The 23,022-nt window shown below is 38.5% G+C and overlaps 2 protein-coding genes across 2 annotated transcripts in view; one reads left to right on the forward strand and one right to left on the reverse strand.

Moving 5' to 3' along the window:
* Positions 1-4,799, forward strand: part of EPG5 (ectopic P-granules 5 autophagy tethering factor) — a 139,811-nt gene extending 135,012 nt beyond the window's left edge. Inside the window, exon 44 of the mRNA XM_069075376.1 lies at positions 1-4,799. This exon is cut by the window's left edge and continues 418 nt beyond it. The gene's annotated coding sequence lies outside the window, so the exon portion shown is untranslated.
* A 10,179-nt stretch (positions 4,800-14,978) lies between these two features.
* Positions 14,979-23,022, reverse strand: part of SIGLEC15 (sialic acid binding Ig like lectin 15) — a 15,830-nt gene continuing 7,786 nt past the window's right edge. Inside the window, exons 3-5 of the mRNA XM_069077327.1 lie at positions 21,233-21,592; positions 19,765-19,795; positions 14,979-17,341 (exon numbers count right to left, since the gene is read on the reverse strand). Of these exons, the coding sequence (XP_068933428.1) occupies positions 17,260-17,341; positions 19,765-19,795; positions 21,233-21,592 (473 nt within the window). The 3' untranslated portion in view covers positions 14,979-17,259. The remainder of the gene's footprint in view (positions 17,342-19,764; positions 19,796-21,232; positions 21,593-23,022) is intronic.

The following is a 23,022-nucleotide window of genomic DNA, read 5'->3' on the forward strand; positions in this document are numbered from 1 at the left end:
TGTGTGTGTGTGTGTGTGTGTGTGTGTGTGTGTGTGTGTGTGTGTGTTTTCTTAGCTGTTATAATAACATTATGTTGAAGCACCAAGGACTATTTAGTTTTTATTCCTGTGAAAATGAGAAACTTCATTAAGTTTCACCCTGATACAAAGCCAGTGGGTCTTGCAGAATAACACAGTAAGGGTTGTAGATCATAGGACAATTTTTTTTCTTTCATTCTTCTCCTTGCCCTTAAAAAAATAAACCACCATGGGTCTCATGTTAGAGTTACAACCAGTTAGAATCACATGAAAAAGGTACACTTTGAATCTCATTTTGACTCCTCAAAAATATAGTCACATTTAGTCTGAAAGTTATGTTTTCAAAAGTTATATTTCCAAAAGCAAGGTCTGCTTTGTGATTCTACAATCCTTTGGAAAGTTTACTCTTTCCCCTAGATGAGAGAAGCCAAGATGTTATTAAATAACTACATTTATTCTGGCTTTCTTTACTACTTCTCACTAGTTCTATGAGTCCTATTAGCATACCCACTCCAACACCACAGGTCAAAACCCCTCCGTGCTTCTGTACATGGTTGTCTTTAGTTACTGGAGCCAAGAATATCAGTTCCTATGCCCAGACTATTTTGATGAACTCTCCGGTCCCCTTCTCACATCAGCACACATTGCCAGTTGTTTATTTTTAAGCCTTTCAAACTATCTAGCACCTGCAAGAATTTGTGCTCTGCTGGCCCAGCTTTCAGGAATCCAGGGGCCATTTCTACTGGGAATACCCAAGGATGGTTGGTGTGTGGGTTTTTCCTAGCAACTCCCTTATTTCCACACACTACATCCCAGAGTCAGCTTGTGTTAAAATTGGAACATCTGGAAGTCAGATATGTTTTAGAAGTCAGTTATGGTCTAAAACAGTGGTCTGTGTCCTGGCTGCTGCTGAGGTGGCTGATAAATTATCTTTGATTCTTCCTGAAAAGTACATAAGATTCACCCATTGAGGATTCTGTTCATTCATAAAACTGAGGTCAAAAAGAGAAAAGAATAAGGACATCTTCCTATTTCCTCCTTTAACTCTTTATTTGAACCCCAGTAGAGGTGAGGGGACCATTCAAAATCCCAAAGAATTTAATTAAGGCTTACTGGCCTGGGAAGATTGATATTCCTGAACTCTGGATTTGCTGGTCCAGGCACCTTATTGTCCCTCAAAGTGCATTCAATTGTTAAATATTTATCACCACAGTCTGGCTATAATAAAACCATGTTCTATTGCCATTTTTCATTGTATTATTGCTACATATTCCTTCCTCTAGAAATTAGCAAATTTAGTTTCTGTTATCAAAGCACTACCTACCTGAAATACATTTTGTTTGTTTTAGTTGCTTAATGTTTTATGTATTTATCTGTAGCTCAGGAACATATTGTTTCATGCTTTCTTCATAATCATAGAGAGCTTTTAGTGGCCTAACAGACTGATGGGTACTCCCTGCTCAGATAACCATTTGAATGGTTATTCTTATATCTAGCAGCTATGCAGAAGCACTTTCATGTTGAAATTCATTAATTAAGTAGAAGAAATTTACCCCAGAGAAACATTTTCTAAAGCATAATTTAAAAAGCCTTCCATGTGTGCTTATTCAGCAAATTGACCCTTTCCTAGTTTGTCCTGGCTAAGTGTCATCGGGGTTTTGATTTTTGCCCCACTCTTTTGGCTTTATGATTTCTCCAGTGCCCATTTCTCCATGTCTTCCTCATATTGTACATTATCAAAATCTTAGAAACTCCTAGTTTTTTAACATGGGCATTTTGGCAGTGTTTTCTTTACTACTATAGAACACAGAGCCTTGCTCATGGGATGCACTTAATAAATTTTCTTGAATGGAATTGACTGAAAAACCATCCTTGCTGCTCTGATTTTAGCATTTCTGTACTATTTCTTTGGGGAAAAGGTTTCAGTCACTAACTCTTAATACCATAGAAGTTGAAAATATCAAATGGCAATGTATATACTTTAAAAAAATTATGTTCAATCTGTTAACTTTTGAAACTTTATAATATTTATAATGAACTTGGTTTGTAAAGAATTCTAAGAAATAAAGAACATTATTGGTTGCATCTGCTAAGGAATAAGAGGTTTGTGGGGAGATCATCTTATGAAAATGTGTTCATGTGAAACTGAATGTAGATTTGATGCCTGAAGTCTTCTCATTGATTTTATGTTGCAATCTGAATTATGGAGATGTTTGTTAAATAGGCCTCCTGTATTATTAGTGTTTAGTGTTTAACATTCAAGGTGAAGTCAAGATTACAGTTAGATTTAGCTTCCTGCATGGAGCAAATAAATGGGTAACAGTGGGAACTCCAGGCCAAAGTTGTGTGGTAAGCTAGCATGGAGTGACATGGGGCCAAAGAAACAGTGCTAAATGCAGAAGTACAGCTGTAACCTCCTGAAAAAGAGTAGTGACAAATAGACCCACCTAATATACACACAAGAGCCAGGAATATTACATTCTTTGCTCTGAGAATTAGCATTTTGCTTTCTTGAGTAAAGCTTTTAAGACTGTGACCCAGGAGGTTGGACCTTAAGACATTAGCCACAAGCCATGGGACAGTGCTTGGTGCCATCCATTGTGGGAGGGGCCATTGGTCATAGGCTTTTAGTCTTGTATTTGTAGAAAGTATTTGGTCTGCAATTATCTTCAGATGAAAGGGAGGGCAACGTGCTCCTTAGGCTTTTAATACTTCTCCCTACAATCAGTCTTGGATTGACATAGGTGGATGAGGCTGTCTGAAAAGTTTTAACTTTGTCTACTTTCATGTTGATTATACTTATTCTATCATAGAGAGAAGGTGTCGTCCTAGTAAAAAGGCCAAGAGGAGAAAGTAGGAACAATCAGGTTTGCTTCAAGAGTATGACAGTATTTGGAGCTACTGCAGTCTTCATTACCTGTAAACATGCCCACTTACTACTCAATTCCAGAAGGTAGTCTGTCATTTTTATGGTCACTGTGTTTGATCACTAACCTAATTTTATCTTTTTTTCCTACAACATATATTCAGCTCTCTATTATATATGTGAAAAACATGCAGTCATGGTGGTACATACCTGTAATCTCTGTTATCAAGGAGGCAGAGGCTAGTGGATCACCTGAGCTCAGGAGTTCTCAGCTGTGGTAAAGCTAAAGTCAACTGGGTGTCCAAACTAAGTCCACTACCAATATTGTAAGCCCCAGGGAGCTAGAGCAACTAGGCCGCCCAAGATTAGGAATGAAGCAAGTAAAAGCTTCCATGCCAAACACATGGGATTGGGCTGAGTGACCACTGCACATCCAGTCTGGGTGAGAGAGGGAGACAAAGCATAAAAAAAGTAAGGAAGGAAGGAAACTTGAGATTTAAGGACAAAACCAATCTGACCCAAGTTTCAACCTTCTCTTTCCCAGTGAATATTAACAAAGGACACTGGTCAAATCCAAGCTACAGTACCTTCTCTCCTGTCAACTTCCTTGTTTCTCTGGAGGTGAAGAATAGACTTGAATTTTTAATGCTGTAATTATCTGAAAGAACCTATTTGCTAAGGAGAATGTCACAGAGTCGCCTTTCAGAGTAGGAAGGGATGTTAGACATCACCTAATTCAATCTCTCACTTGATGCAGAAATCCCTTCCATAGCAACCTAGACAGAGAGTCGTTCATATTTCCAGCTGCAGGGAACCTACTACCTCATTGTATAGTCATTTTGTTGTTTGGAAGCTCTTGTTAGAAAATTCTTTTGTCAAGATTTAGCTTCAGTTTGCCTCTATGTTGCCTTCAGAGAACACAGAAAAAAATATCTACTCTCACAGATGAATGCTCTTCTGTTATTATAAGGCAGTTGTCTTGTCTTCTTAGTGTTTTCTGTATCAAACAACCTCAGTTCTTTTAATTGTTATTCATCCAGTGCTTCCATTGACCCCTCGGGCATATTCTGACATATCCTTCCTAATAAGTGGCATCCAGAATAGAGTGCAGTACTACAGATATTTGACTAGAAAAGTCTCTCTTCCAGTGATCTAAATATTATTATTACTCTTGCCTAAAATTACATGAGGTTTGGGTTTTTTTTTTTTTTTAACCAATGACATCTTACTTTTGGCTCATAGCAAAGTTGTGATCAATGTAAACCTAGATTGTTGGTTTTATTCAGAACATTATTTCCTAAAATGATAAATTTTCCTGTAGGTTTTTAAGAAAACCTTAAGGCAGCATTTTGCATATGTCTGTTAAATTTTGGGGATAGGATTCTCTTCTGAGATCAATGTGTCTTTCTACTCCCAAGTTAAATAATTAGCTACCTAATAGGTGGAACATTGCAAACTGTGCGTGTGTGTGTGTGTGTGTGTGTGTGTGTGTACACACACACACACACACACACACATTTGGAGGCATCTGGGGTTAAGTCACTTGCCCGGGGTCACATGGCTGGTATGTGTCTGAGGCTGGGTTTAAATGCAAGTCCTCCTAACTCCAGAGCTGGTGCTCTATCCCCTATACTACCTTGCTGGCCCCTAGATACATTTCTAAAAGATAAATAATACATAGGAAATCAGACCCACCCCAGGACCTTCTAATTGCCTGCAGATCACCCTGAGTTGTGCTACTGAGTAGTAGCACACCAGTGTTCCTTTGCTTCAGAAAATTCTCATTATTTAATACTGGGTTTTAAGTATTGGTCATTGTACAACTTGCAGCATATTAAGAACGATAATTTTCTTGATTTTGGGTGTCCTGACTTCTTGCAGCTGTTTCATTAAATTGCTATTTTGGAATAATAAATGCTGCTTCCCATGTCTTTTAATTGTCTATTTGTAGATGTAATGATCTATCTTAATATGCCGCTGGTACTTAAAATTCATTTTCCCTCCAATGGATGATTTCATTATGTGGAGGAAGCCAAGTTCTCTAGGTTAATCATTTTCCTTCACACGTGTAGTATGGCATTATAAAAATGCTGACTTATCTTGGTCATTGTATGATATTCATTTTTCATTCACTGTGGTTTTACAGAAAAGAAGTTTGAATCAAGGATTAGGGCAGAGGGAATTAAGAATAGATGTTCATATGTAATTATGTAAATAAATTGAATTTGCATTCAGTTTGTACTTTGCTGCCACTTCTACTTGATTTTGTAAAGTTGGCTAGAGTCTCTCACTGGAATTGCAGAATGACAAAATGTGACTCCACATTTGAAGTGACAGTAACCTATAAAATTTGACTAACCTATTTTTTAAAGTTTTATTGATAGATTTTGTTTTCAGATTTTCATTTCCCAATATATATCTTCCCATTCCTCTCACAGAAAGTATCAAAAGGAAAAAAAGCCACTAATTGATCTTTTTTTTCCATGATGATAAAAATGTTCAGTGGTATAGCTTCTAATGCATGTGAACCATATCAGAACTTAAAAATTTGTGTTTAATACCTGACATGAAATAGGATGCCCTGAGAAATCATGAAAGTAGCCCTAGAAGTATAATATGGAATTGATCTAAGTTGGCAGAAAGGTGAGGGAACAACTGAAAAAAAATATGCACATAGGCTCAAAGGGATGTGGAAAAAACACTTAGTTTCTTTTTTTAGGAAACTTTAATATTTCCAGATCATTGAGAGCACCAAGAAGCCTGTCCATCTCTTTTGTCCACTCATTTTCTTTCCTCATTTTCCTTGGTGTTGTCTGCAATGAGAGTCTTCCCAGTTATCCTTTCTGTTTCAGATTGTAAAGTATGCCTTAATCTGTACTTGTTTGGGAATTGTCTAGGTGCTACTTCCCATAAATGCCTGTTGAGGTTTTCTTCATTGCTAAACTTCTGGGGAGGTACAGGCTGCCACTAGAGGGTGGGATTACCTTATATGAGGTTCCTGATGGGCAAAGTACAGTCCACTAGCCTGATAATGCCATGAACTGCTCATCCCTTGTGGGTTGAGGGAATTTACTGAGTGGTTAGGATATAACATCCTCTCCTGGTTTTTTTTTTGTTTTTTTTTTGCTGTACTCAAGATTATTTCACTGACTGTACCTCTTCCTGCTTCTCTCCCCAACTCTGTAAGTGTGAGCCCATGAGTTCTACATCATGCTGTTGCTGTCCTTATTCCTTACCCTCTCTTCCACAATCTTTTCTCTTTCCTTGTTCTTTTCTTCTTCCTGTGCTTAGTACCCTCCATTCCTTCTGCCTGAAACATACATTCCTCCCTTTCATGACTGCCAAAGCCCTGTCTAGTCTCCTTTCTACTATCCTTCCCCTTCCCCCTCATCCGCCTTGAAATAATAAACCCATTTCACTAATACAGCAATCTCAAGGGTTGTATAGATTTCAGCTCTCCTGTTTGTTTGTTTTCTTTTTTGCTGTACTCAAGATTATTTCACTGACTGTACCTCTTCCTGCTTCTTCTCCCCAACTCTGTAATTGCTTAGGGGCGGCCAGGTGGTGCAGTGAGTAAGAGCACCAGCCCCAGAGTCGGGATGATCTGGGATCGAATCTGGGCTCAGATACTTAGCACCACACCCAGAAATAATTGGCCATGTAACCTTGAGCAAGTTACTTAACTCCAATTGCTTGGGGATCATTTAATCCAAATTCCTGCCTGTGATGAGATCACTCGGTTCTCCAGAAATGGTCTGACCATGGCAGAATACAGTGACACTATCAGCTCCCTTAGGCTGGTGATTATACTTCAATCAATACCCCCTAAGTCACAGTCTTTCTTTGGGTTACTATGTCACATGCTTGACTAACAAGTTACAGCCCATTCAAATCCATCTTTTCCATGTGAACTGTCTAGCTGTGCACATCCTATACTTTTCTAATTGGTATTTTTTACTTAAGGTCAAGATTCTCTACATTTAAGGCTACTTTCATTTCATTAGATTTGGATGAAAATTAAACATGTCATATTGTTGGGTTCTAATTTTATCACAGGCTGTATCCCTCATAGTTAGTGTCATCTAATAATTTGGTAAACGTGCCACCATTTCCCCTCATCAACCTCATCTATAAAGAGAAAGGCTTAGACTCAAAATCTCATCTTGTCAGCACTGTCTTCCTTGGGTTACAGCTTGCATCTTTTGGGTATGGGAGGGAGCATCCTAGTTGTGTTACATTTCAATCAGAGATTGAGGCATATAAATTTGAAATAAAATTTGGCATAAAAGTTGAAATGGGATAGGTGAAAAGTGATAAAATCTTGTGATGTTATCACTATACCTTTATCCAAGTCACCAGTAACTCTCATGTGATTGCCATAACAACTCTGGGAGGTGGATGCTGCTATTATCCTCATTTTACAGTTGAAGAAACTGAGGCAAACGGGTTAAGGGACTTTCACAGGGTCACCCAACTAGTATGTATGTGATGCTGGATTTGAACTTAGATTTTCCTGACCCCAGGCACAATGTTCTTTCCAATCACTGAGTCACACACATATTCCTGAAATTGGTAGAGATGTGAAAGATGTCAAATCTTATCTTGGTGTGTGTGTGTGTGTGTATCACAATATATTCATATTACACATCCTAATAAAATATGTATCTACATAGCCTATAAATATATCTATATCCTATAGATAAATATATATATACACACACACACACCTAGATATAGATATAGAGATAGCTGAGAGTGGGCTTAGAATTGTCAAATGGGTCATTGAGGTCATCCCAGAGAGGCTGGGCGGGCAGTTCTTCTATTGTTCGGGTAGGGTGCTGATATATATTACTTTGTCAATATAGATTGCTACTATTATGGTCTAAGAAACAGAAGAAAAAGAGGAAGCAGTTAGCAGAATATCACATTTAATTCCAGAGGCTTCTGAACCCAAGAAGTCAGGTATACTCAGGGGCTCAGTCTCTAGAGTGGAGGTTTAATGATCAAAAAAGTTTACAAATTAGTGAAAGACTTAAGTCCTAGGGCTAAATTCAGGGTAGTCTGTATTAGTTTCAAGGATGCTCACAGATGCCTTGGATGCTGACAGACATAAGCAAGACATAGGACTGGGTTCTTCATATGTGATTTGGAGGGTAGGGCAATTGGGGTTAAGTGACTTGCCCATGGTCACATGGCTAGTTTTTTGTGTTAAGTGTATGAGGCTGGATTTGAACTCGGGTCTTCCTGACTTCAGGGTTGGTGCTCTATTCACCACACCACCTAGCTGCCCCCACATCAATCATTCTTGGGTAAGAAGGGCTTGTTGATAGATTTGAGAGTGTAGTTGGATGGACAAAGAAATTACAGCTTTACTTTTCCTAACCTTTAGGTGAAATTCAGTTTTTCCTTCAGTCATGTAAGCAAAAAAACAACCCCAAAACATGGTAGTATTAGTCTTCACCAGACTTCCAAAGGGCAATTACAAAAAAGGTAAAAATTCCTTCTCTAGACCAGCAACACCAGGATAGTAAGCCTAGTGAAACTGAAATAGATTCTTGACAATCCCAAACAGAACTCTGTCCTTCCTTTCCTCTAGTGAGTGTTCTATGTTTCTCAGCCTTCCCTCTCACTTTTTATCGTTTCCTCATCAAAATTAATTGGTCCTTTTCCCCATTCCCCCAGGCTCCTGTTTTCTGTGCTAACCTGCTATGAGTCTTGCTGGAGTACAGAAGTTTGATATCTCCCCAGAAACACACGGACATTTTATTAGGAGACTTAACTTCTCAAAGTGATTCTAATGGTGTTAGAAACTCTGTGTATTTTTAGGCACCGTGACAGGCCAGATGTGTTAGGGAGAAGCAGTGACCTGAATCCATGGTGCCTCCAGTGACTTGACATGGTAGAGATGTGCCTGCATCCACTCTCCTTGTGGGGACTACCTTGGTCAGTAGCAATCCCTTGCCTAGGTTTCAGGTGGTACAATCTAGCCATTGTACAGGTAAACAAAGAAGAGAGCTTTGTTTTCCTTCAGTCTTTAAGCCCCTAATCCAGGGGTGGAGAGCCTGCAGCCTCAAGGACACATGTTTGGTTTGGAGTCAGTCAAAGGGCCACACTTGAGGACCTAGAGGGCCACATGTGGCCATGAGGCTGCAGGTTCCCCACCCCTGCCAGTATCAAAGTAATTTTTTTTCTGGAAGTTTTTGGGCACATAATAAAGAGAACAATTCTATAGATGATTCTTATGTACCAATGCAGAACATACTTTGTGTTTGACTTTTAATCTGATTATTGCCAGACCTCTGCTCACTTAAAAATCTTGGAGAGGAACTCTCCAATAAGTTTCCAAGAAGCACCAATAAGTTTAATGATTACCCTGAAACCACATAGCATGTTGTGGACCTGGTGAGGACTGACTTTCAAGACCAGTCTTCCCTTAACCAACCCATCCTACTGCTGCCATCAGGCCTGAAAGAGACTCAGCCCTGAGTCTTTCATTTTCACTTTTCACATGTGTAAAGAAAGATAAAGCTGATAGAACAGAGTTATGGGCAAGGTGGCTTTAAGAACTCCATGACCTCCTATAAGTAAGTTTCATTCCCCCTTCCCCCAAATTATTAATTTATCCCTGGACTTCTGAAGTACTTGAAGAGCTCAAACTTTATCTCTTGGGCTCATTGTATTTTCTTTGTTTCAAATGGACATGAACTTCTCCTATAAGGATTTATTTCTCAGAAATGGTTGGTAAAATCCTCATTTTTAAATATTTAAAAACTAGTCCCAAAGAGTAGGCAGAGGGTCTAATGCAAAGTAACAAATGAATGTTTAGTAGCATTTTAATCACTGTGTAGAAGTACCACTTACAGGGAGCTAGGTGATACAGTGAATAAAATGCTGGATCTGAAATCAAGAAGACCTGAATTCAAATCTTGCCTCAGACATTTACTAGTGGTGTTACCTTGGGCAAGTCACTTAACCTCTGTTTGCCACAGAGGAAACCTCTTTTGTAAAAAAGCACCTACCTTTTGTGAGGCTAAAATAAAATAATATTTGTAAAGCACTTTGCCAACCTTGTAGTGTTGTATGAATAATAGTATTATTATAATTATTATTTTATTTTCTGATTAGAAAAAGTCTCTACAGTACATAGTAGAACCTATAGACTAGGGATTCATAATATTTTTTATGTCAAGGATGCCTTTGACAGTCTGGTAAAGCCTGTGGTCCCTTTCTCAGAATAAAGTTTTAAATAATAAAAATGAATAATGATAATTAGATAATAATAGTTACATAATAAAAATAAAATGCATAGGATTACAAAGAAAACCAATTATGTTGAAGTACAGTTATCAAAATATTAAATAACAACAGTCTCACAGATCCTCAGTTAAGAACCTCTGCTATAGGCAAGAGTTTCCTACACAAGCCTCAGGTCACATCAACTTTTCTTAGGGATGCATTACTCATTTATAATATTCTACTGAAAGTAGTCCCTCTATAAAGTTGAACACATGCTTGGCACTTTCAGAGATGCATTCTGGCTTAGCAGCCCAAACCAACATTAAGGACAGAGCTAAGGGTGTGTAAGGGCCTCAGTCCCCTCCCCTCCCCTGTAATACAGAACTAAAGGGAGCCCAAATCCTGAGTCAACCCAGACAAAGTGAGGTCTGTGACAATGCATAAAGCCCCTTTTTTGGCCACCAGGGGTATTTGAATATCAATTAATTGCCTATTAACTGTTGCCCCCTCCATGAATCAGCGACCTGAAACCTTGACCTGAACACCAGGTCCAGTCTCCCTATTTCCTTCCCCCAATGTCTGTTCTTATTTGATCCAGATAAGAATCTATAAAAAAACATGAGTTTTCTTTTTTAACCATTTTAGGCATTCCATTGGGTATTGCTGCTCCTTTGTATTTGGAGTATTTTTACTTAGTAAAGTCTGCTTTCTTTACTTCCTCTCTACTGGCTGGATCTGTGGTCTTTCTCTCAGCTACACTATTTTTCTGCTTTAAAAGAACCATTGAGTAGGGACTTGTTAAAGGTTCAGGCAGCCACCGCTACTTCCTGAGCCATAGATTAGGGAAAGTGGAAAGGAAGAGCTGGGACCCGGAATGCTATATCCTGTGGCTTGAATGCTCTGTTCTTCCTAGAGCTGGGATAAGGGTCCTACCCTGAATCACATGCCTTTTGGCAATGGTAAATGGTAAATGGCATTTATCCCCCTACCCAAAATCCATCAGTATGAGTCTCCCTTCTTATAGGTGAAGGGTGAGCTAGAGTTGGTGAGAGGTGAGAGAGCTCCAGTCTTTGTCAGTTTCCTTTTGGATCTCTTCAGAGCCAGTTCCCTTTGTGATTCTTCAAGTGGGAGTCTCTCCCAGGGACTCTTCAGGATCAATTCCTTATTGAACTGGTCAAGCTTCAAGTCTCTGAGGGTTGAGTTGCTTCAGGTGTTTCTGGCTTCCAGCTTTGAGAGAGAAAATGGAAGAATTCAACCCCACTCAGATTGTTGAAGAAAGACTCTGGGAAGACCTATATGGAGCTAACTCCATTAAGTCTCTCCCCACCAGCTTGCTACAATAGAGACTTCAGGACATTTCCCCTTGGGTGAGGTCAAGGACTCGCTCTTGGTTGAGCTGAGTTACCTCCTTCCCAACAGGACACCTTCTAAATGGTATATATTCTCCTATGCATACCTTCTCTGATTTTGGTTTTGGTACAATTTGGATAAATGGACTTCTTTGCTATTTGCTTTGTGTATTCATTGTGGAACTTGCATTAGGTGGAAAAGCCGTCTAGTCTTTGATGTAAAACTTGAGCTCCCTTTCTCCCTCCCCCCCCAAAATGAAAAAGTGATCAGAAGTTAGATGGAATCCTATCATATCCCCTAAATGAACAGTATTTAAGGAAGTAGCTAGATAGATTTCTAGCTCAGTACCCCATCTCTCTGAGGAGGGCAGAGTGACCCCGATTTCCTGCTTCCCCTCCTGGTTGGAATAAAAATTTCCTTTGGAGAAGGGGTAGGGAGTGGGAGGAGAAGAGACCAGAAATGTCTACTCTGCCTTCCTTTGAGCAACACAATGACAGCCTTCCCTATACTCTCCAAGCACATAAAAGAGATTGACATCCACTCCTTGTAATGTTCCTTGAAATTCTGAGCCTCACTCAAACTACATTAAGATACGATGCCTGCCCCTGGAGAAGACCCTATTGAAGAGACAAGTCAATGTGCTTACATTTGTCTCTTACCTAAAACTGGTTGATTTATGTCACCCCTGAGTGATATTTAAAGTTTGTAGAAACCAGAGTATTTGCATCTGGTTTTGTGGGCCCCCTTGTAAAACAGCAAATCCAGTCACATTTCTAATTTCATAACTTTTGAGTTGGAACAGGCCTTAGATGTCAGACAATCCAACCATTTCATTTTACAGACCAGGAAACTGAGGATCAAAGAAATGAGGTGGTGTTTCACAGATACCACATGGGAGGCACTGGAGTTTTTGGACTCCAGACTCTAACAGGTTCACTCTTGATCTGGTCAGACAGGAAGACAACTTTGGAGGGGTTAATAATCTTATTTTATTCTAGTCTAGTCATCTCAAAGGTTAACTGATAATGGGAGTACCAACTCCTACAGCATTCCCAAAGCCTCAGTGGGGGTTGGTTGAGGCAAACACAGATTCCCCACAAGCCTTGATGGGGGCTGATCAAAGGACATACAGCATGACACTGTCATATTCCCCTATGCCTGCTGTATAGGGCAACAAACAGAGAAGCCATCTTGCCAACATTAAGCTCACAGGTTAACTTTAGCACTATCATCATTTCGCGCAAGTGAAGTTAAGCATTACATTAAGTCATCCTCTGTCTCACTGCACAGGTGTAGTAGGACTGTCTATCACTATGATTCTAGGAACTACTATCTAGGATCCTTGAAGCTATTATGGGAGTTACTATCTAACACCTGGAAATTAGAGATTGCCATGGCCATGAATCCTGAGAAACTAAACTCTAAAAAGGATTAATAAGATCCTCCTTACTTATAGGTTCACACAACCAGGCAGGGAGACATAAAGAGGAAAAGATTTCAGGGCTTATGATTCCGAGTTCAGTGTTTTGTTTGTTACACCAGGTCGTTTCGATTCCTGGAGGCTGAGAGCACCTTTGCTGAAAGCAAAACTCAAACATGTAGTTGGTTTTTTTTTTGGCTAGATTTTTAAAAAGTGAATTTAACACCAAACAAAATGAGCATTTCCCTATACAAAGTAAAACAGAAAAGAAGGATTTTGCATAAAATCAGGAATCCCTATTATATCCAGTTGCTTTTCCTTTTAAATTTGTGATAAATTCAACATTTTACTTTCATAACTTTTACTTGTCTGTGACTGCTTCTGTTCTGTTATTTAAAAAAATAATGTTTCAATGACTCTTTTTTCCTTTTTTGGGGGAGGGGGCCCTCTCCCTCTTACCACTTACCCCCACCCGCATCCAACATGAGAAGAAAAAAAAAACCCTTGTAACAAACATATAAGGTCAAACAAAACAAATTTCTTCCATTGGCTATGTCCAAAAAATTTATGATATTCTGCACCTTAAATCAAGGAGGTAAGTATTATGTTTCAATCATCTTTCTTCTAGTATCATGTTTGGTCATGGTTGCTAATTAGAAACTTTTTCTTTTCTTTTTTTTCTGACATTCACACCAACTATAACAATTTCATTGAGAAGTTAAACCAACATAAATTAATTGCCTCAATAAGGAGATCACAAGAACCCAGAAAACACCTTAGTTTAAAAAAAAAGTGAATTACTTGCAGAACAATTGATAACTTCCAATTTATTCTATATAATACACATATTTCTTGTTTGTACATAGTTGTTTAAGTAGTTGAATGTTGTTGAACATTCCTCATGTCAAAACAGGAGTCATTAACACTCCTGCTTCACCTAATACCAGAACATTTGATGAACTTAAGAAATTATTTAAAGTATACTTCTTACTCAAACCATTAGTAGCTCCTCAGAAATTTAATTTCTAAACATGGAAGTCTAACCATCTCAATTCATCATTCCTCATATTTTAGTTGTGCCATCTGTCTCAAACATACACTTTAGGGGATTTGTGGTGTGATGAAGAATGATGAAGAGAAGTTCAAAATGAAGTCCTTTAAAGAATATTTCTTGATTTAACCAAACTTGAATTTTATAATAGTTAAAGACAAGTTCCCAAATAGTAAGACTATTATCAAGATATTATCTGGCAAAATGTTGAAAATTAACATTTATTTTACAGATACTTTTTATGCAAGCAGAGATTTCTTTTTTTCCATTGTAAAATCATTCAACACATTTATTGACTCTTAACCATAGGAAGAAGACAATACTTATTAATTTTGATAGATTTTAGGTAGGTGAACTGGTCATTATATTCTTTTGAAGTAGCATTAGCTATAAGCTGTTTTTCTTTATAATGTTATTATATAAATTGTTCTCCATGTTCTATTTATTTCACTCTGTACTAGTTTATTTTAGTCTTCCTAGAGTTTTCTGAGTTTTTTCATCACTTCTTTTAGCAATACTGTTCTATTACATTTATGTACCATAGTTTGTTTTGATCTTCCCCAATTGAGAGGTATTCCCTTAGTTTTTAGATTTTTGACACTATAAAAAGAACTGCTATAAATATTTTTCCATCTTTGGATCCTTTTACACTTTTTCTTATCTCTTTGGAGTATAGGCCTAGTAGTGGTACTGTTGGATCAAAGGGTAAGGCACAGTTTACTTTAATGTCTTTTGGAGCATAGCTCCAAACTGTCATTTAGAATACTTAGACCTATTCCAAGTTCTACCAAAGGTACATTAAAGTGTCTGTTTTCCTGTAGGACCCTGCTCCCCCCCCCCAACATTTGTTATTTTTCTTTTTTGCTAACTTCGCTCATCTGATGGGTGTGAGGTTGGATATAAAATTTGTTTTAAATGCATTTCTTTAGCTATTATTGATTTGGAGCACTTTTTTTCATATGGTAGCTTGAATTTTTCCCTTTGAAAACTGCCTGTTCACACCCTTTGACTATTTATCAATTGGGGAATGTCTCTTAGTATTATAAATTTGAGTTAGTTCTTTACATATTTTAGAGATACCATTATCAGAAAAACTTGCTGTGAAGATGTCCTCCTTCACCCCTCCCCCTGTCCCTTTACCCACCTGCTTCTCCTCCAATTTGAGGTATATTAGTTTTGTTAGTGGAAAAAGCTTTTACTCTTATGTAATCATTGTCTATTTCAGGGTCTGGCAGATAAAGAGCTAAATCCTAAGAGCTAAATCTGGCCTGCTGTACATTTTTTTTGTCTGAGCTAAGAATGACTTTTATATTTTTTAATATTGTAACTTCAGTCATAGTTGGATAAACTCTATTCTATCTTCTGTGATCATCTTTATCCCTTGTTTGGTCATGAAATTTCCCTTTTTCCATTAATTGGGAAGGTAATTTCTTCCTTTCTTCTGTAGTTGGTTTATGATGTGACCTTTTAAGTCTAAGTCAGAGTTGAATCTAAATGGGAGCTTATCTTGATATATGGTATCAGGTGTTGGTCTAGATCTAATTTCTGCTAGACTGATAGCCAGTTTTCCCAGCATTTTTTTTTTTTGTTTTGAAGAGTGAAGCTTTGCCCTAATACTGGATATTTTAGAGTTTACAGAATACTAGGCTACTATATTTGTTTTCTTCAGTGTGTGGTTTACCTAATCTGGTCCATTGATAGACCTCTCTTTTAACTAGTACTAAATCATTTTGTTGATTACTGCTTTGTAGTGTAGTTTGGTATTTTATACTGTTATATTCCCTTACATCCCACATTTTTCATCATTTCCTTTGTGATTTATAACATTTGGTTCCTCCAGATGAATTTTGTTTTCTACCTCTATAAGGTAATCCTTTGGCAGTCTGATTATTGTGGAACAATACGCGAACAATATAATTATAATTAGTGTTGTTATTTTGTATTATATTATCTTGGTTAACGCATGAACAATTAATATTTCTCCAATTATTTAGATCTTATTTTTCTGCAAAGAGTATCTTATAATTGTACTCATATAGTTCCTGTGTATCTTGTAGGAGATACCTGAGTATTTTAAACATTCTTTAGTTATTGTAAATGGAATGTCTCTTCCTGCTGGATTTTGTTGGTATTATGGTAATATGCTGGGTTTTGTTGGTAAATACAGAAATACTAATGATTTGGGTGGATTTATTTTATATCCCATAATTTAGCTGAAGTTATTGTTTTAATTAAATGTTAATTTACCTCTATAGTTCTCTAAGTGAACTATTATGTCATCTGCAAAAAGCAACAATAATAACTACCATTTATATAACACCAGCTATGTGACAGGTACTATACTATGTTTTTATAAATATTTTCTCACTTGATCCTCACAACAAACCTGGGAGACAGGTGCTATTATTATCTCCATTTTACAGATGAGAAAACTGAGGCAAATAGAGATTAGGTGACTTGCTCAAGGTAACACAGCTAATAAGTATCTGAGGTCAAATTTGAACTCAGGTCTTCCTGACTCCAGGCATTGAACTACCTAGTGACAATATCGTTTCCTCTTTGCCTATACTAATTCATTTAATTATTTATTGTCTTATTGCTAAAGCTAGCATTTCTAGCAATATATAAAATATTAGTGGTGATAGTGAACAACCTTGCTTTTCCCTGATTTTGTTGGAAAGTCCTCTAGTTTATACCCAATAATATAATGTTTGTTCTTGGTTTTTGTTCTCCTTATTCCTTTTTTTTTTTAGTGTTTTTATTAGAAACAAGTGTTGAATTTGGTAAAAAAAAAAAACAACCTTTTTCATTTCCTATTTATGTAATTATGTGGTTTTATTATTTTTGTTGTTAATATACTCTCTTATGTTTAGTTTTCTTTATATTGAAACAACTTGTATTTTTGATATAAATAGAACCTGATCATAGCATATTGTTATCTTTTTAATATGTTGTTTTGTAATTTTGCTAATGTTTAATTTAATATTTATATATTAATATTCCTTAGGAATATTGGTCTATGGTTTTCTTTCTTTACTCTGTCTCACCTTGGTTCAGGTAGCAAGATTGTATTTCATGTACACGCTGTTTCATACTGTTCTGATTCCCCTGTTAATCCCCAAGTTTGTGTGGGTGATCTTCTAAGAGTTGAGTTCAGCCAAGTAAGGGTTGAGATGACTAGTCAGCTTCCCTGGACTGTGTGTTGCTGAAATCAGGGGGGACTGGGTTCTTGCCCTGATATCGAAGGAAAGGAGGAAGTGAGTCATTTGCCCACATGGCCGATTCATCTTTTAGAAGCTGTAGCACTATAGCTTTTCATCATTGTGTGGCAGCAGTTGCTGGTGAGGGCCGGTTGTTGCTGTGGTTCAAGTTTTCATAATTGGATTCCTGAACCTGTGGCCTGCTGACAAGGGAATATTAACAACATGGTGGCAAGAGGTCCACCCAAGTAGAGAGAGAGGTAGTACAGCAAACAGATAGGAAAAGAGTGATCCAACTAAGAAATAGGAAACTAGATGACTTCACACTTTTGTTTCAAACTAAACTCTAGTGCAGGCATTACAGCCTGCAGGGTTAGAGGGGCAGGAATTCAGGGTTGGATAGAACTTGACTGTGTAAGTTACGAAGTCTCTCCTTTTCTTCAAGGCCCAACTTAGAAGGCGCTTCTTCCATGAAGCCCTCTTTGTCTTGCATCATTTTCTCAATGTTTTCCACATGTGAATCTTGTCACCCTACCCAGAATGTAGCTTCCTGATGGGCAAGGACCCTTTCTTTCCTTCATGAAACTCCACTTCCTTTACAAACACACACTATACTTAACACAGGATGTGTGTGTGTGTGTGGAGGGTGTCCTAAAAATTTTAGCACAGTTTTAAGCTACCAAAGCTTAAGACTGCCAAAATTTTGGGACACCCTGACATGTGTGTATATATGTGCACATATGTGTGTATACACACATGCGTAAACACACACTTACATGTATGTATATATGCACACATGTATATATGTGCACATGCACACATACACACATATACACTAAATATTTGTTGAATTCAATTCATTGAACCAATAAATATGGTGTATATGTAGGTGGAGTGGGTGGGATCTGGAATGTTCCCCACCCCAGTCAATCAGTGATACCTCAGGTAGGTGGGTTTCAACAGACAAATCATCATTTCACCAATAGCCTTTTTCTTGAGTGTCTTTTGGCTCTACGCAAACTTGGGAGGATTGAAGTCTTTGTTTCTAACCTGGCTCCTATCTGTTTCACCCTTTCAACTTTTATTTTTCCCAAGAAACTCTTCTTGACTTGGTCTGGCTTGTGGTTTACTTATTCCCTTGGATGCAGGCTTGGTTTCCACCATTCGGGTGGAAACCAGGATGGCTTTCTCTTCTGCCGCATGATCCCTCTAACCAGCAGCACTTGTGTCCTAACAGTTCTGAAGCTTTTCTTCCTCATCAGACTTCTTGCATGTACTAATTGGCTCAGACAATTACAATCACTACCTTTCCATATGGTATTTTCAGCTTCACAAACCTTGGAGTTATGGCCAATAGTTGCAATAGATTTCTAAAAAAGTGGCTCTATTCTAAGCTGCATTTGCAGCCTTGTAGCAGGTTGCTGCTAAATGTTGTAGAAAGCTTGGCTTCAGAAGTGGCTAGAGTCAGTGGCCCTATCTACTGACAGCACAGAGAGTGTACCTAGGTTCTCTTACTGAGACCACTGGAGGATCTTCCAGGAACCCTGGTGGCCTAGTGTCAGCTGTCTGCAGAACTCAACCCCTCAGCACCTACCTCTTCCTCTCACCCTTCACCCTTCCCTGTTCCCATAGCACAAGCCAAGATATCTTGTCATTGTGTTCTGACTAGTGGGGTATTACCTAATGGAAAATATACCCATATTACACAATGTGGACAGTTTCCACCAGGAGCCTAGAAAGACTCTCACATTCCCTTTTTCTAAGCCTGAACCATCAGACTAGACCAAGTCAGGGTCCTCCCAGAACAATGTAGCTACTAGTTCTCTGTTCTCATGTATAAACATATACTGAGTTTTGCCTTTGTTCATGGTCCTTGCCACATCCTCCCATGTAGCTGGTGGGGTTGGTATCATCAGATCTCCACAAGAGCACTATACATGCTGGTAATTAATAGAATTATAAGCCTGAAGTAAAGCCCCTGAGTGGGGAATGGAGAGGAGCAGTGGTGGCCTCCAGGCCTTGATCCAGAAGGAGGAACATACCTCAAGCCAACCAGAGCCAGAAAGAGGGGTTTCTTGGGAATGCCGAAGTCTAAGGGATGAGATAGAGGTAGGAGCTTGTGGTAAGCAGAGATTTCAAGCCCACAAAGTCAATATGAAATTAGGTGGCATGTGCTACCATGGGTGTCAGGGAAAGGATGAGTTTTCTGATACAATTTGCCCTACTGAAGGTACTATTCTTTTACAGCAAGTGGTCAGTGTTCCCCTGATGTGCCAGCATGGTCACAGAGGGGCCCCTGCACACTTTGCCCCATCTTGGCTTCATTGCTCCAGTGAAACTATAGGATCAGAGAAACTGAGTTGTGAAAGAAAGGTTGGATTTAAATAGAGGAGATGAATGCCAAATGTTCTGCCTGATTGGTGCAGGATAACTTTGATCTCAGCACTGGTCCCATTTTCTGGTCTATAACTCTTCAGTGCCATTGAATGTGAGGCCCTCAGAATTGGGAACAGAATGTGGGAGGTAAAAGCAGCTAAAGTGAACTATTGAGAGAAGGCAGGAACCCTATTTACAGGCTAAGAAAGGACTAAGGGTAGAAGAAGACAGAGAATGACTTGCTTACCGTGACAGGGTCTCTTGGGCAGCTGAATGCACTGTAGGATAAGACAGAGAGTATACAGTAAATGCCACCCCCTATTCCAATGAGACCTCTTCTCCGTGGGAGGTACTTAGAGCTTGGACTTGGGTTGTGGCTTTATGAGTGATGAGAAGAGAAATTATATGTAATATTATTATATACAAATTATATTGCGTATTAGATAATCTATAATATCATGTTATAAAATATAGTATATATAATATATAGCATTATATATTTTCATTTATATAAATATTGAAGAAATCTGAATATATAATGTATAGTTACATAAAATTAAATCATAGATAATTACATGAAATAAAGCACATAAATACATAAAATAAATCACATTAATAAAACTATATAAAATATTTTATATATACACATCATAGATAGGTAGGTAATAGATAATTAGCTGTAGAGAAGATTCTGAGAAAGTAGAAAAAACAAAATTTGTAAGTGAATTTGATATGTGGGACAAATGAGAATAAGAAATTGAGGAAGAGCTACCAAGCCTGGCCAACTGGGAGAATAGTGATGCCTTCAACAATAATAGGAAAAGGATTTGTTTTGTTTTGTTTTTCTGAAGTGAACTATATGGTATCAACACATTTCATTGTAAATGAATGTAAGTCATTCTCACAGGGTTGTGAAATGTTAGTGCTAGAAGGCTCTTAGAGATTATCTGGCCAATCCCTTCATTTTAGAGATGAACATTATAAGACCCAAAGAGTGGAAGTCATTTTTCCATACATCATACAGCTAGTTAGTGCAGAACTACGGTATAAACCAAGGTCTTACAATTCAAACTTTTTAGTCCTTAGTTTACTTGTCTGTAAAAATGGGGTTGAACTAGATAATCTCTAAAATCCTTTTAACTCTAATATCTATGCCTCTGTGAGAGTGACTTACACTTATTTACACCAAAGTGTAAAATAAATGAAAAAAAAATTTAATAAGGATTTTATGTTTCTGGGAGAAAGGAAAAAAATTAATTTCCAGTGATTATATTGTCATTTAAGTGTTGTTGTTGTTGTTGTTACTGAGTTGTTTCAATTGTGTCCTACTTGTTGTGACCCCATTTGAGGTATTCTTGCAAAGGTAATGGAGTGGTTTGCCATTTCCTTCTCCAACTCATTTTACAGGTAAGGAAACTGAGGCAAAGTTAAGTGACTTGCCCAGGGTCACACAGCTAGTAAGTGTCTGATGTGAGATTTGAACTCAGGAACATGAGTCTTCTTGACTTCAGGCCCAGCACTCTGTGCAATATGGCTCCATTAGCAGCCCCATCAAGTAAATCTTTATATTGAATCATGGGATTTTAGTAAACTCTGAAAGCAGAGAAAGTTTTTCCTTTGTTTTTGTATTCTAGCGCAGTGCATTACATACATTGGGTGCTTACTACTTTCTGGTTGAATTGTTTTGTTAGGGAACACCTGAAAGAGGCACCTACCTTTCCTCTGGCACACCACGGCCCCCAGAATCACCAGTAGCAGTAAGAGTTTGATTCCCAGGGCAAAGAGGAGAGTCAGAAGTACCGATGAGTCACCCACTGCTCGGAACTTGTAGAAGTAGACGCTGCCCTCTGCCCGGCCTAGGCTGTTGGTGGCTGTGCAGGTGTAGCGGCCGTCCTGGGCCAGAGCATGGAGCTCCTTGGTGATCTGATGATTCTGGCTGTAGGTGGACGTGCTGTTGCCAGCACTGGGACCAGTCCAGGTGAGGGAGGGCAGGGGCTCTCCTTCTGCGGTGCATCGGGCACTGAAAATGTGGTCAGGGCCTGGTAGCACAGTGATGTTGACAATCCTGGGAGCAGCTGGGGGGAAGCCACCAAGGTAAAACCAGGCATGGAGTTAGGTCACTGCTTCCCACTGTGTAGGTCATAAAGTGAGACAGCATGGCGTGATAGAGTGTGGTGGAATTGGGGACCCTGGATTCAAATCCCAGCTCTGTTACTAGCAGTGTGACTTTGGATAAATCACTTCATCTCTCTGAACCTCAGTTTCCTGATCTGAAAAATGAAGGGGTTGGACTCTATGATGTCTAAGATCACAGGATTTAGAATTTTAAGAGAACACGAGGAAAATCTAGTCCAGTCTCTGACCTCTTCCAGCTCTAACTTTCAACAATTTCATATGCTGATATAACTGGTCTTCCTACTTATTCTCTATGACAATTCCTTTTCTTTTTTGAGGGGGGAAGGCAGGGCAATTGGGGTTAAGTGACTTGCCCAAGGTCACACGGCTAGTAAATGTTAAGTATCTGAGGCCGCATTTGAATTCAGATCCTCTTGACTCCAGGGCTGGTGCTCTATTCACTGTGCCACCTAGCCACCCCCCTAGTTTCTATATGTTAAGCATGGATCACCAGTTTTTCAGTGAATTAGAAAATAATAGAATATACAAGATGAAAGTTCTGAATCTTTGGTGATTCTGATGGTACTTCAGGCTCTCCCAAGTCCCCAGGTTCACTGATGAAGTCATGCAGTTTGGTAGAAAGAGTATTATACTTTGAGTCAGGAAGCCTAGGTAAAAGTTCGGGGTCTGCCATTGACAACCTGTATCAGTGGAAAGAATTGTAGCAGTTCCAAAGAAACGTGAGATGTGCAAATCTAGACACATCATCACTCCAAATGTGAACATTTGGACTATTAGTGCCGGACTCATGTTAAAGCCTTCTGAGCTCCTATTGGTCTTATCGCCACATATGAACACACTCTACTTTGACCCCAGCATTAATGATGTCATTTTATTTCTTTCTGAGAATAAAGGACAACAACCAACCACAATCTTAGTTAAGGATCTCTAACAGTTCTCTTTTAGAGCCTCTCCCCTTCTTTCACTCAGTCTTTACATAGCCACTGGAGAAATCTTCCTAATGCCCTATTCTGATCAAATTCCTGCTCTAATTAGAACTTCTTAGTAGTTCATTTTTATTCACTTTTAATTTTTTAGGGGGGGAAGGCAAAGCAATTAGAGTTAAGTGACTTGCCCAAGGTCATACAGCTAGTTTAGTGTCAAGTGTCTGAGAGCAAATTTGAACTTAGGTCATCCTGACTTCAGGACTGATGCTCTCTATTCACTGCACCATGTAGCTGTCCCTTCATTTTTGTTTGTTGAAAAAAAATTTCTTATATTAGTACTTCACCATCTGGGTCTAATTCATTCTTCCATTCTTGAAATGAGAAAGAGAGGGAGAGGAGAGAGAGAGAGAGAGAGAGAGAGAGAGAGAGAGAGAGAGAGAGAG

Source organism: Petaurus breviceps, unplaced genomic scaffold (genome assembly GCF_028583685.1).
Source record: "Petaurus breviceps papuanus isolate PSGF00001 unplaced genomic scaffold, PetGlider_PUasm1.0 151, whole genome shotgun sequence".
NCBI classification, from domain to species: Eukaryota; Metazoa; Chordata; class Mammalia; order Diprotodontia; family Petauridae; genus Petaurus; species Petaurus breviceps.